General features: G+C 45.5%; 1 protein-coding gene across 1 annotated transcript in view; it reads right to left on the reverse strand.

Moving 5' to 3' along the window:
- The window catches only part of LOC129813233 (uncharacterized), a gene marked incomplete in the record, with an annotated part of 30,854 nt that extends 23,783 nt beyond the window's left edge, over window positions 1–7,071 (reverse strand). Inside the window, 2 exon segments of the mRNA XM_055865523.1 lie at window positions 569–676; window positions 6,838–7,071. Coding sequence (XP_055721498.1) covers window positions 569–676; window positions 6,838–6,898 — 169 coding nt within the window.
- Between the last annotated feature and the right edge of the window lie 6,732 nt (window positions 7,072–13,803).

Below are 13,803 nucleotides of genomic sequence, written 5' to 3' on the forward strand. Positions count from 1 at the left end.
ACAATTAAACCGCTCTCCTTGAAGATCTTGATGATGTGATAAATGGTTGATTTAGGTGCAATCTTACTGGCAGCAATATCCTTGCCTGTGAAGCCCTTTTTGTGCAAAGCAATGACGACGGCACGTGTTTCCTTGCAGATAAGCATGATTGACAGAGGGAGAACAATGATTCCAAGCACCACCCTCCTTTTGAAGCTTCCAGTCTTGTCCTCGTCAACACTCACACATATGTTAACAAGAGAATCACTGACATGATGTCAACTGGTCTTTTTGTGGCAGGGCTGAAATGCAGTGGAAATGTTTTTGGGGGATTCAGTTAATTTGCATGGCAAAGAGGGACTTAGCAATTAATTGCAATTCATCTGATCACTCTTCATAACAATCTGGAGAATATGCAAATTGCCATCATACAAACTGAGTGTGTCATTCTCAAAACTTTTTGGCCACGGCTGTATATAAATTAGACGTTAAACTGACTTCTGTGACCAGTGGGTAGTGAGGTATTTAGGTAGATCCCTCACCTATCACCTCTAACATGACCCCTCCTCCCTGACCCCTGACCTCTTACCTCTTAGTACGGAACGGCGGTCATCCACACAAGAGGGCCGTGTCTCCTGCTGAGGCTTCTGGGAAGTGTAGTGTACCGACCACTTTTTGTCCTCGTCCAGTCTGACAGCTAGAGAGAGAGACGGAGAGAGAGAGGGAGATATATAGAGAGAGAGACAGAGAGGTAAAGGGAGACAGAGGGGGACAGAGGGAGACAGAGAGGTAGGGGAGACAGAGAGAAACAGAGAGGGAGAGAGAGACAGAGAGGTAGAGGGAGACAGAGAGAGAGATAGAGACAAAGGAGAGAGAGAGACATATGGGTAGAAGGAGACAGATGTAAAAAAGAGAGAGAAAGAGAGATATTTATTTTCATTCATTACAACACAGACACAGGCAAACACACACACAAACACACAGATTTCCTCACAAATTACAAATACCATTGTGTGTGGGTGGTCTGTGTGTGTGTGTGTGTGTGTGTGTGTGTGTGTGTGTGTGTGTGTGTGTGTGTGTGTGTGTGTGTGTGTGTGTGTGTGTGTGTGTGTGTGTGTGTGTGTGTGTGTGTGTGTGTGTGTGTGTGTGTGTGTGTGTGTGTGTGTGTGTGTGTGTGTGTGTGTGTGTGTGTGTGTGTGTGTGTGATCACAGTAGAGAGAAAGAGAACATAGGGGAAAATACAGCCTAAATATCCATCAGTCTATTATCTATTTATTTATCTATCTCTTATCTATTACCTGTAATATCAACAAGCTCTCACAGTCTCACGTAAAGCCAGGGTGTCTGTGTATGACTCAACACTATACACATCACCTACTACAGCGAATGAAATCACTGCAGCACTTAACAAAGAGCTGCTGTTAGTTTCAGAATGGATGGCAAGAATTAAGCTAGTCGTAAATATTTCTGAAATTAAAAGCATCGTATTTGGGACAAATCATTCACTAAACCCTAAACCTCAACTAAATCATGTAATAAATCATGTGGAAATTGAGCAAGTTGAGGAGACTAAACTGCTTGGAGTATCCCTGGATTGTAAACTGTCACGGTCAAAACATATTGATACAACATTAGCTAAGATGGGGAGAAGTCTGTCCATAATAAAGCACTGCTCTACCTTCTTAACAACACTGTCAACAAGGCAGGTCCTACAGGCCCTAGTTTCTACCTTCTTAACAACACTATCAACAAGGCAGGTCCTACAGGCCCTAGTTTCTACCTTCTTAACAACACTATCAACAAGGCAGGTCCTACAGGCCCTAGTTTCTACCTTCTTAACAGCACTATCAACAAGGCAGGTCCTACAGGCCCTAGTTTCTACCTTCTTAACAGGACTATCAACGAGGCAGGTCCTACAGGCCCTAGTTTCTACCTTCTTAACAGCACTATCAACAAGGCAGGTCCTACAGGCCCTAGTTTCTACCTTCTTAACAGGACGATCAACAAGGCAGGTCCTACAGGCCCTAGTTTCTACCTTCTTAACAGGACTATCAACAAGGCAGGTCCTACAGGCCCTAGTTTCTACATTCTTAACAGGACGATCAACAAGGCAGGTCCTACAGGCCCTAGTTTCTACCTTCTTAACAGGACGATCAACAAGGCAGGTCCTACAGGCCCTAGTTTCTACATTCTTAACAGGACGATCAACAAGGCAAGTCCTACAGGCCCTAGGTTTGTCGTTCCTGGACTACTGTTCAGTAGTGTGGTCAGGCACCAGAAAAGAGGGACCTACAATTGGCTCAAAACAGGGCAGCGCGGCAGGCCCTTAAATCAAATCAACGTTTATTGGTCACATACACATACATTGTTAGCAGATGTTAATGAGAGTGTAGCGAAATATACACAGAGAGTTCATTAGTCCAGCAGTTACACAGAGAGCTAACATTAATAATATGCATGTAACTCTCTCCTGGCTCAAAGTGGAGAGATTGACTTCACCACTATCTGTTTTTGTAAGAAGTGTTGACATGCTGAATGCACCGAGCTGTCTGTTTAAACTACTAGCACACAGCTCAGACACCCATGAATACCCCACAAGACATGCCACCAGGGGTCTCTTCACAGTCCCCAAGTCCAGAACAGACTATGGAAGGTGCACAGTACTACATAGAGCCATGACTACATGGAACTCTATTCCACATCAAGTAACTGATGCAAGCAGTAAAATTAGATTTAAAAAACAGATAAAAATACACCTTACGGAACAGCGAGGACTGTGAAGAGACACGCCAGTGTCGTTTCAGATCCAGGAGGATTTATTTAGTTTTCATGAACACGGCCTTATTTCTATTACAGCATATTGGATGACTGTCATTCATATTCCTTTCACCCAGTTCAATGTAACAGTGATAGGTTGAGGCTACTACATGATACTCTAATGTTCCCTATACCCATCATGAGGTTGCTACAACCTAGCCTATGAATGAAAGCTTGCAACGTACTGTAGGTGCACACAGGTTGAGAGACACATTTGAGATGACAGACAATGTCATTCAATACCGCCTTGCACACTCTTGCCTGCATCTAGCTGATGGTGGGTGTAATCTTCAGTTCAGCAGTTGCAAACGAGAGTTTCTATTGGACAAATTCAGGTATGTTAATCCCCTGTTATGTTCCGTTTGCTTCCATTTTAAGAAACATTTTTCGACAACAGAATCCGACGGAATGAATACACCCCTGATCACACGTAAACACAGTTCACTTTCATAGCAGCCACGTTGTATTCCTTCTGGCATCTACGTTATGCAGTCTCCTACTTTCACCTCTTCCCTTCGCTTGTGGATTTCAATGCACAACACATCAGCTGTATGTGACCAGGCGAAAAAACCTTTCCATGCCAAACCATATCATAACCGCTACACACAGCCTACATCGTTGTCACCATATTAGCTAAAGTAACGTCATAGTCAGCATAGCTAATAGAACTAACGCGTTAGTAAACCCGCTACAATCATGCAGTAACGTCACAGTCAGTCAGTAAGCAGTCAGTAAGCAGTTACAGGGGCGGGCCCCGGTGGCAATACATGAGTAATACCTAAAGCTTACTTTGTCTTGGAAGTGTTCCAGTGTTGTGTTGGATAGTCATAGCCAGCTAGCTAACATAGCATCCCTCTGTTTGAGCAGGGTGTTTCAGTAGGCTAAACTAGCTGGCTGCATTTGCTAGCTAAGTAAGTGAAACTGAAAGTGAAAAAAAATGCTAATCTCTCTCTATTTCTCTCTTCTCTTTCAGGGGAGGGAGGGAGGGAGGGGGGGGGGGGTGACCTGGCTGGGGAGGGAGGGAGGGATGGATTGATGATGGGAAGGGAGGGGAGGTAAGCTTGCTGGGGAGGGAGGGATGGATTGAGGAGGGGGAGGGAGGGGAGGTGAGCTGGCTGGGGAGGGAGGGATGGATTGAGGATGGGAAGGGAGGGGAGGTGAGCTTTCTGGGGAGGGAGGGGAGGTGACCTGGCTGGGGAGGGAGGGAGGTAGGGAGGGATGGATTGAGGATGGGAAGGGAGGGGAGGTGAGCTGGCTGGGGAGGGAGGGATGGATTGAGGATGGGAAGGGAGGGGAGGTGAGCTTGCTGGGGAGGGAGGGGAGGTGACCTGGCTGGGGAGGGAGGGAGGTAGGGAGGGATGGATTGAGGATGGGAAGGGAGGGGAGGTGAGCTGGCTGAGGAGGGAGGGAGGGAGGGAGGGAGGGAGGGAGGGAGGGAGGGAGGGAGGGAGGGAGGGAGAGAGGGAGGGAGGGAGGGAGGAAGGGAAGGGAGGGGAGGTGAGCTGGCTGGGGAGGGAGGGATGGGTTGAGGAAGGGAAGGGAGGGGAGGTAAGCTTGCTGGGGAGGGAGGGATGGATTGAGGAAGGGGAGGGAGGGGAGGTGAGCTGGCTGGGGAGGGAGGGATGGATTGAGGAAGGGAAGGGAGGGGAGGTGAGCTGGCTGGGGAGGGAGGGAGGGATGGATTGAGGATGGGAAGGGAGGGGAGGTGAGCTTGCTGGGGAGGGAGGGGAGGTGACCTGGCTGGGGAGGGAGGGAGGGAGGGAGGGATGGATTGAGGATGGGAAGGGAGGGGAGGTGAGCTGGCTGAGGAGGGAGGGAGGGAGGGAAGGGAAGGGAAGGGAGGGGAGGTGAGCTGGCTGGGGAGGGAGGGATGGGTTGAGGAAGGGAAGGGAGGGGAGGTGAGCTGGCTGGGGAGGGAGGGATGGGTTGAGGAAGGGAAGGGAGGGGAGGTGAGCTGGCTGGGGAGGGAGGGATGGATTGAGGATGGGAAGGGAGGGGAGGTGAGCTTGCTGGGGAGGGAGGGGAGGTGACCTGGCTGGGGAGGGAGGGAGGTAGGGAGGGATGGATTGAGGATGGGAAGGGAGGGGAGGTGAGCTGGCTGAGGAGGGAGGGAGGGAGGGAGGGAGGGAGGGGAGGTGAGCTGGCTGGGGAGGGAGGGAGGGAGGGAGGGAGGGAGGGAGGGAGGGAGGGAGGGAGGGAGGGAGGGAGGAAAGGGAGGGGAGGTGAGCTGGCTGGGGAGGGAGGGATGGGTTGAGGAAGGGAAGGGAGGGGAGGTGAGCTGGCTGGGGAGGGAGGGATGGGTTGAGGAAGGGAAGGGAGGGGAGGTGAGCTGGCTGGGGAGGGAGGGATGGATTGAGGATGGGAAGGGAGGGGAGGTGAGCTTGCTGGGGAGGGAGGGGAGGTGACCTGGCTGGGGAGGGAGGGAGGTAGGGAGGGATGGATGGATTGAGGATGGGAAGGGAGGGGAGGTGAGCTGGCTGAGGAGGGAGGGAGGGAGGGAGGGAGGGAGGGAGGGAGGGAGGGAGGGGAGGTGAGCTGGCTGGGGAGGGAGGGAGGGAGGGAGGGGAGGGAGGGAGGGAGGGAGGGAGGGAGGGAGGGAGGGAGGAAAGGGAGGGGAGGTGAGCTGGCTGGGGAGGGAGGGATGGGTTGAGGAAGGGAAGGGAGGGGAGGTGAGCTGGCTGCGTAATATATCCATGACCTGGCGTGTGAAAAAAACCTCCTTAGAATGAAACACCTCTAACACACACACACTTCTGTTTCGCCCTCTCCTCTCTCCTCTCAGCACTAGTCAAGGTGACCTAGGAGAAACACTGCACTGAGTGTTGGGGACGTGTGCATACAGCTTCATTCACATACACACACGTGCATGCATGGCTGTATTCACACACGTACGCATGCACACTCACATGGACGCATGCACACACACTCTCTCTCACACACACAAACAAACACACATACACACACACACATCTCCAGCATCTTCTTTGCATGTTGTCCTGGAGCTCCTCTGGACCATCGAGGTCACTTCATACACAAGCCTCTGAATCTTAAGTTGAGTAATTCAGATTCAGACATATCTCACTCACACATTTTCTCATCTCTCACAGTCTCACGCTAATTAGGTCTCACAGTCTCACACTAATTAGCTCTCACAGTCTCACGCTAATTAGGTCTCACAGTCGCACTGCAGAATTAGATGTTGATCCACGTTCATCTAAACGTCACATTTTCAAAAGTTGCTCCAAACGTCACATTTAGAAGTTTAAGGTTTATGATAGGATAAAATATTACGTTTAGGAACTCATTACGAAGGGTTAAGGTTTTTGATAGGGTAAAATATTACATTTAGGAACTCATTACGAACGGTTAACGTTTGGGATAGGAAAAATAAGTAAATAAATACATACAAATGACTAACACTAGGATGAAACAGTCAACCAGCCAGGACACCAATGATACAAGTCAATTTTCGACGTCCATCCATGTGTGACGTCCATCGTGGAAACCGGCCACTAGGGGGCATCAATTAGCGCTGCCACTGGTGCAAAAGGTTGTCATGTTTGAATCCAGCGATAGAGCGGTTTTTTTAGATGAGTTTTAAGCCTATTCATAACCTTAACCCTTACCTTAACCATTCTGAGATGATGCTTAACCTTAAGGGTGTCATGTTTGAACCCAGCGGTAGAAAGTTGTTTTTGATGTTTTTGTTTTAAGCCAATCCCAAACCTTAATCATCCGGAGTTAATGCCTGAACATAAGAATTTGGAGTTAATGCCTCAACTTAAACCTTTAAAAAAACGAACCTCGAAATGTGAGGTTTGAGAAAAATGGAAGAATGTCTAATTCTGATCTGGTGAGACTGTGCGAGCTAGTTGGGGATTACACCCAAGTTTCTAATGGCCGGTCTAGAAGGCGTTTACCTGACGTCCTCAGGACATGGAAAGACGTCCAATTTCGAAGTCCCTCTTGAGCGATCGGCCTGCTCACAGAGACAAACCCCCTAACACACCCCTGTCACAGAACAGTCGTACAGTGTCTTACCGCTGTTGTTCCTGTTGAAGTACTTCAGGACAGATTTGAGTGCCAAGCTGATGAACACCATGACTGAGGCTGAGGTGTGTGTGTTATCCCACTCCAGCGATGGTTAAAAACGGCTCCCGGTCGCTCCTCTATTAGAGGTGTGTCAAGGAATAAGGAGGAGGAGGAGAGGAGAGGAGGATGTGCTGTGAAGAGATCGAGGCAAAGCACTGCCACACGACACACACTGCACCACTCTTCTCCTCCCTCCCTCCCTCCCTCCTTCCGTCCCTCCCTCCCTCCCTCCCTCCCTCCCGCCCTCCCTCCCTCCCTCCCTCCGTCCGTCCCTCTGTTCCTCTCTCCCTCTCTCCTATCCGCTTTCAGTGAGAAATGCAGACAACTTCGCCCCTTCCAGACGCACACACCTTTTGTGTCATAGTGGAGTACAGCAGTTATAAACTAGGTGCTTTTGAAACTTCGTTTTATAGACAGTCTACTACTCATTTTAATATACATATTAACGCTCCCTCTCTTCTCCTCCTCCTCCACTCCTTTCTCCTCCCTACCTTCTCCCTTTCCCCACCCATTCTACCCCCCCCTACCCGCACCCATAATAGTGAAACTCCACAATGCCCTTCCCTCCCAGTGATGGATGTTTCATCCAAACCGGCAGCTTGTCTCATCACCATAGAGACCATGCCAACCCCCCCCCCATACACCCACCCACCCGCACCCACCTGCCCTGCACCCCAAACACACACACACACACACACACACACACACACACACACACACACACACACACACACACACACACACACACACACACACACACACACACACACACACACACACACACACACACACACACACACACACACACACACAAACAGAGCAGATAGAGACAGATCTGAATCTGCCACAGTAACAGTCCTGGTAGGGACATCTGGCAAGTGGTGAAGGAAGAAACCTTTTTGATTCTGCTCAGACTACACGCACACACAAACACACAAACACACAAACACACAGACACACATGTTCGGAAGCACATGTATGTGTACAAACACACACACTGCAGAGTGTTGGCAGGAGTCCAGTGTGTTTTGTGTTATTGTGTGTGTAGAGCTTCAGTGATCAAGGTCATCCTAAGATACTGCATTATATACACACACACACACACACACGCAGACACACACACACGTGCGCGCACGCACACATTCACACACACATACCTCCAGCCAAGCTTGTGCCAGTTACAGTAGTGTAACTAGGACACCCGTTTTAATCATGTTATAAATATGTTCATTTACTGGGACGAGGCTGGTATCATTTAGTCATGTTACAAATGTGTTCATTTACTAGGATGAGGCTAATATCATTTAGTCATGTTATAAATATGTTCATTTACTGGGACGAGGCTAGTATAGTTGAATCATGTTATAAATGTGATCACTTACTGGGATGAGGCTAATGACATTTTTTTACAGAAACTACAGAAATGTCACGCATGCAATAATCTACCATAAAATGTTATATTATGACAGTGTAGTTATCAGTAGCTTTATCACTAGTAGCGACATCAATGAAGACAAAAACGGTAGCATTAATATAATCTTCATTACTAGGACTCTAGCATCAGTAGCATCATCATTATTAGTACCATATGAATTAGCATCAGTAGCATCATTATTGTTAGTGCCATAGGAGTTAGCATCAGTAGCGTCCTCATTATTAGTGCCATAGGAATTAGCATCAGTAGCATCATCATTATTAGTGCCATAGGAGTTAGCATCAGTAGCGTCATCATTATTAGTGCAATAGGAGTTAGCATCGGTGGAATCATCATTATTGGTGTTAGCAAAAATTAGCAAAAACGGTAGCATTAATATAATCTTCATTACTAGGACTCTAGCATCAGTAGCATCATCATTATTAGTACCATATGAATTAGTGTAACGGATGTGAAATGGCTAGCTAGTTAGCGGGTACGCGCTAGTAGCATTTCAATCAGTTACGTCACTTGCTCTGAGACTTAAGTAGGGTTTCCCCTTGCTCTGCAAGGGCCGCGGCTTTTGTGGAGCGATGGGTAACGACGCTTCGTGGGTGTCAGTTGCTGAGGTGTGCAGAAGGTCCCTGGTTCGCGCCCGGGTCGGGGCGAGGGGACGACGTAAAGTTTATACTGTTACATTGATGCTGTTGACCCGGAACACTGGTAGCTGCGGAAAAGGAGGAGGTTGAAAGGGGGGTGAGTGTAACGGATGTGAAATGGCTAGCTAGTTAGCGGGTACGCGCTAGTAGCATTTCAATCAGTTACGTCACTTGCTCTGAGACTTAAGTAGGGTTTCCCCTTGCTCTGCAAGGGCCGCGGCTTTTGTGGAGCGATGGGTAACGACGCTTCGTGGGTTTCAGTTGCTGAGGTGTGCAGAAGGTCCCTGGTTCGCGCCCGGGTCGGGGCGAGGGGACGACGTAAAGTTTATACTGTTACATTAGCATCAGTAGCATCATCATTATTAGTGCCATAGGAGTTAGCATCAGTAGCGTCCTCATTACTAGTGCCATAGGAATTAGCATCAGTAGCATCATCATTATTAGTGCCATAGGAGTTAGCATCAGTAGCGTCATCATTATTAGTGCCATAGGAGTTAGCATCGGTAGAATCATCTTTATTGGTGTCATAGGAGTTAACATCAGTAACATCATCATTATTAGTGCCATTGGAGTTAGTATCAGTAGCATCATCATTATTAGTGCCATAGGAGTTAGCATCATTAGCATCCTCATTATTAGTGCCATAGGAGTTAGCATCAGTAACATCATCATTATTTGTGCCATAGGAGTTAGCATCAGTAGCATCCTCATTATTAGTGGCATAGGAGTTAGCATCAGTAACATCATCATTATTAGTGCCATAGGAGTTAGAATCATTAGCGTCATCATTATTAGTGCCATAGGAGTTAGCATCAGTTGCGTCCTCATTATTAGTGCCATAGAAGTTAGCCTCATTAGCATCCTCATTATTAGTGTCATAGGAGTTAGCCTCATTAGCATCCTCATTATTAGTGTCATAGGAGTTAGCATCAGTAGAATCATCATTATTGTATCATAGGAGTTAGCATCAGTTGCGTCCATATTATTTGTGCCATAGGAGTTAGCATCAGTAGCATCATCATTATTAGTGCCATAGGTGTTAGCCTCATTAGCATCCTCATTATTAGTGCCATAGCAGTTAGCCTCATTAGCATCCTCATTATTAGAGTCATAGGAGTTAGCATCATTAGCGTCCCCATTATTAGTGCCAAATTAGTTAATGTCAGTAGCATCATCATTATCAGTGCCATAGGAGTTAGCATCAATAGCATCCTCATTATTAGTGTCATAGTAGTTAGCATCAGTAACATCCTCATTATTAGTGCCATAGGAGTTAGCATATGTAACATCAACGTCAACAAAACAACAGAGATGATCGTGGACTTCAGGAAACAGCAGAGGGAGCACCCCCCTATTCACATCGACGGGACAGTAGTGGAGAGGGTAGTAAGTTTTAAGTTCCTCGGCGTACACATCACGGACAAACTGAATTGGTCCACCCACACAGACAGCGTGGTGAAGAAGGCGCAGCAGCGCCTCTTCAACCTCAGGAGGCTGAAGAAATTTGACTTGTCACCAAAAGCACTCACAAACTTTTACAGATGCACAATCGAGAGCACCCCGCTATCATCCAGAAGGCGAGGTCAGTACAGGTGCATCAAAGCTGGGACCGAGAGACTGAAAAACAGCTTCTATCTCAAGGCCATCAGACTGTTAAACAGCCACCACTAACATTGAGTGACTGCTGCCAACATACTGACTCAACTGCAGCCACTTTAATAATGGAAGTATTGATGTAAAAAATGTATCACTAGCCACTTTAAACAATGCCACTTTATATAATGTTTACATACCCTACATTACTCATCTCATATGTATATACTGTACTCTATATCATCTACTGCATCTTGCCTATGCCGTTCTGTACCATCACTCATTCATATATCTTTATGTACATATTCTTTATCCCTTTACACTTGTGTGTATAAGGTAGTTGTTGTGGAATTGTTAGGTTAGATTACTCGTTGGTTATTACTGCATTGTCGGAACTAGAAGCACAAGCATTTCGCTACACTCGCATTAACATCTGCTAACCATGTGTATGTGACAAATAAAATGTGATTTGATTTGATTTGATTTTAACATCATCATTATTAGTGCCATGGGAGTTAACATCAGTAGCATCCTCATTATTAGTGCAATAGGAATTAGCATCAGTAGCGTCATCATTATTAGTGCAATAGGAGTTAGCATCAGTAGCGTCATCATTATTAGTGCCATAGGAGTTAGCATCGGTAGAATCATCATTATTGGTGTCATAGGAGTTAACATCAGTAGCATCCTCATTATTAGTGCAATAGGAGTTAGCATCATTAGCATCCTCATTATTAGTGGCATAGGAGTTAGCATCAGTAACATCATCATTATTAGTCCACTTACTGATATCTGAACAAGAGAGCCTCATCAAAATCTTAAAAAGCGGTTCTGTGAAAATGTAATTTAATCAGAATCCACTGCCAGATTTCTGGATTGGGCTGCGCTCAGAGTATCCTGCCTTGGCAAATCACACTGTTAAGACACTGATGCCCTTTGCAACCACGTACCTACGTGAGAGTGGATTTTCGGCCCTCACTAGCATGAAAACTAAATACAGGCACAGACTGTGTGTGGAAAATGATTTAAGACTGATACGATACAATTACAACCCAACATTACAGAGTTATGTGCATCCTTTCAAGCACACCCTTCTCATTAACCTGTGGTGAGTTATTCACAATTTTTCGATGAACAAATAAGGTTTTATATGTAAGATGGCTAAATAAAGAGCTAAATTATTGATTATTATTATATTATTATTTGTGCTCTGGTCCTATAAGAGCTCTTTGTCACTTCCGAGCCGGGTGGTAACAAAAACTCACACTCAATCTTATGTTTAATAAATATGCGGCAAAATAAAAACATTTGAGAGTGTGTTGGCCCTGGTGTTTTTTTTAATTGTTTTTTAAAATTGTATAAACTGAACTTATTTATTTGGCCCTGGTGTTTTTTTAAATTGTTTTTTAAAATTGTATAAACTGAACTTAATTTTGCAGGACCACAGGAAGAGTCATGGGGATCCTTAAATAAATACAAATACAAATCTGTAGCGTCATCGTTATCAACATCCATTTGAATTAGCATTACTAATCTCATCGTTATTAGAACCATAGGAGTTAGCATCCGTAGCATCATGGTTATTAAAAGCCATTCGATTTAGCAATGCTAGCTAGAATCAATAAATGCCTGTACTGTGGCTGGCCAAGAACAGTAACAGGTCAGTAGCTAGCAGACTATGTATATCTGAGTGACAGTAGCTGTTGGAAACTAAAGCCTGTTTCTCACTTAACCTCTATGTACCCAGAATTAGACATGTTTACCGCTCTCACCGTATGGACCCACTGCTGCCTGTGAACACTTAATCTCTCTGCAGCAGTGGTATTCAAAGTCGCGGTCGTCACCCCTAGCGTTAAAAAATAACCCAAAATGGTTTTATGTTTTTAGTTTTTTTTAGGGGAACCAAACATTAAGAGTACACATTATGTTATGGGACAATATACAAACAATTAAAAAAAATATATATAATTTAATTGATATGTATTGGTTCTCTTCATTTTGATAGGAGAGATGAAAATATATTGAATTTGAAGGTTATTTGTTGACATGGAAATTATAAATGCACAGATTTTAAGGTAGTGTCATTTGATTTGTGGTGGGGTGGGATCGGCCGAAAATTGGGGTCCCCTCTGAAGGGATTGGAGTGTGTGTGTGTGTGTGTGTGTGTGTGTGTGTGTAGACCAGTCCCAGTGAGTCATGATGTGTTCAGTACTGTAGCCACACACACACACACACACACACACATATCCCCAGACACACACACTACGTTAGACTGCGTTACACATACAAATAATGAATGTTTTCCGGCCAAAAGAGGAGTGTCTGTGTGAAGGATCAACCTCTGTGACATCATCCTACATCTTAATCTAGATTAAGCAGCCCTGCTGTACCTCCTACCTCTTCTCCCCTCTGTAGCCGTGCTAATCTAGATTAGCCATATCCCTGCCTTATACATATATAAAGTGGAAGGGGAAATAGGAGGAGAGAAGAAGACTATCTGCGGGAGAACAACCCCCCCCCCCCTTGGATATTAGAGTACAGAGACAGAGATGGTAGATAGAGAGAGAGAGAAAGAGACAGATGGTAGATATAGAGAGAGAGAGACAGAGATGGTAGATAGAGAGAGAAAGAGACAGAGATGGTAGATAGAGAGAGAAAGAGACAGAGATGGTAGATAGAGAGAGAGAGATAGACAGAGATGGTAGATAGAGAGAGAGAGATAGACAGAGATGGTAGATAGAGAGAGAAAGAGACAGAGATGGTAGATAGAGAGAGAGAGATAGACAGAGATGGTAGATAGAGAGAGAAAGAGACAGAGATGGTAGATAGAGAGAGAGAGATAGACAGAGATGGTAGATAGAGAGAGAGACAGAGATGGTAGATAGAGAGAGAAAGAGACAGAGATGGTAGATAGAGAGAGAGAGATAGACAGAGATGGTAGATAGAGAGAGAGACAGAGATGGTAGATAGAGAGAGAGAGAGACAGAGATGGTAGATAGAGAGAGAGAGAGAGACAGAGATGGTAGATAGAGAGAGATTTATATTTATGCTAATTTATTTTCCCTTGTGTACTTTAACCATGTGCACATTGTTACAACACTGTATATATATAATATGACATTTGTAATGTCTTTATTGTTTTGAAACGTCTGTATGTGTAATGTTTACTGTTAATTTTTATTGTTTATTTCACTTTTGTATATTATCTACCTCACTTGCTTTGGCAATGTTAACATATGTTTCTCATGC

The sequence above is a fragment of the Salvelinus fontinalis genome, chromosome 16, assembly GCF_029448725.1.
Source record: "Salvelinus fontinalis isolate EN_2023a chromosome 16, ASM2944872v1, whole genome shotgun sequence".
NCBI lineage: Eukaryota > Metazoa > Chordata > Actinopteri > Salmoniformes > Salmonidae > Salvelinus > Salvelinus fontinalis.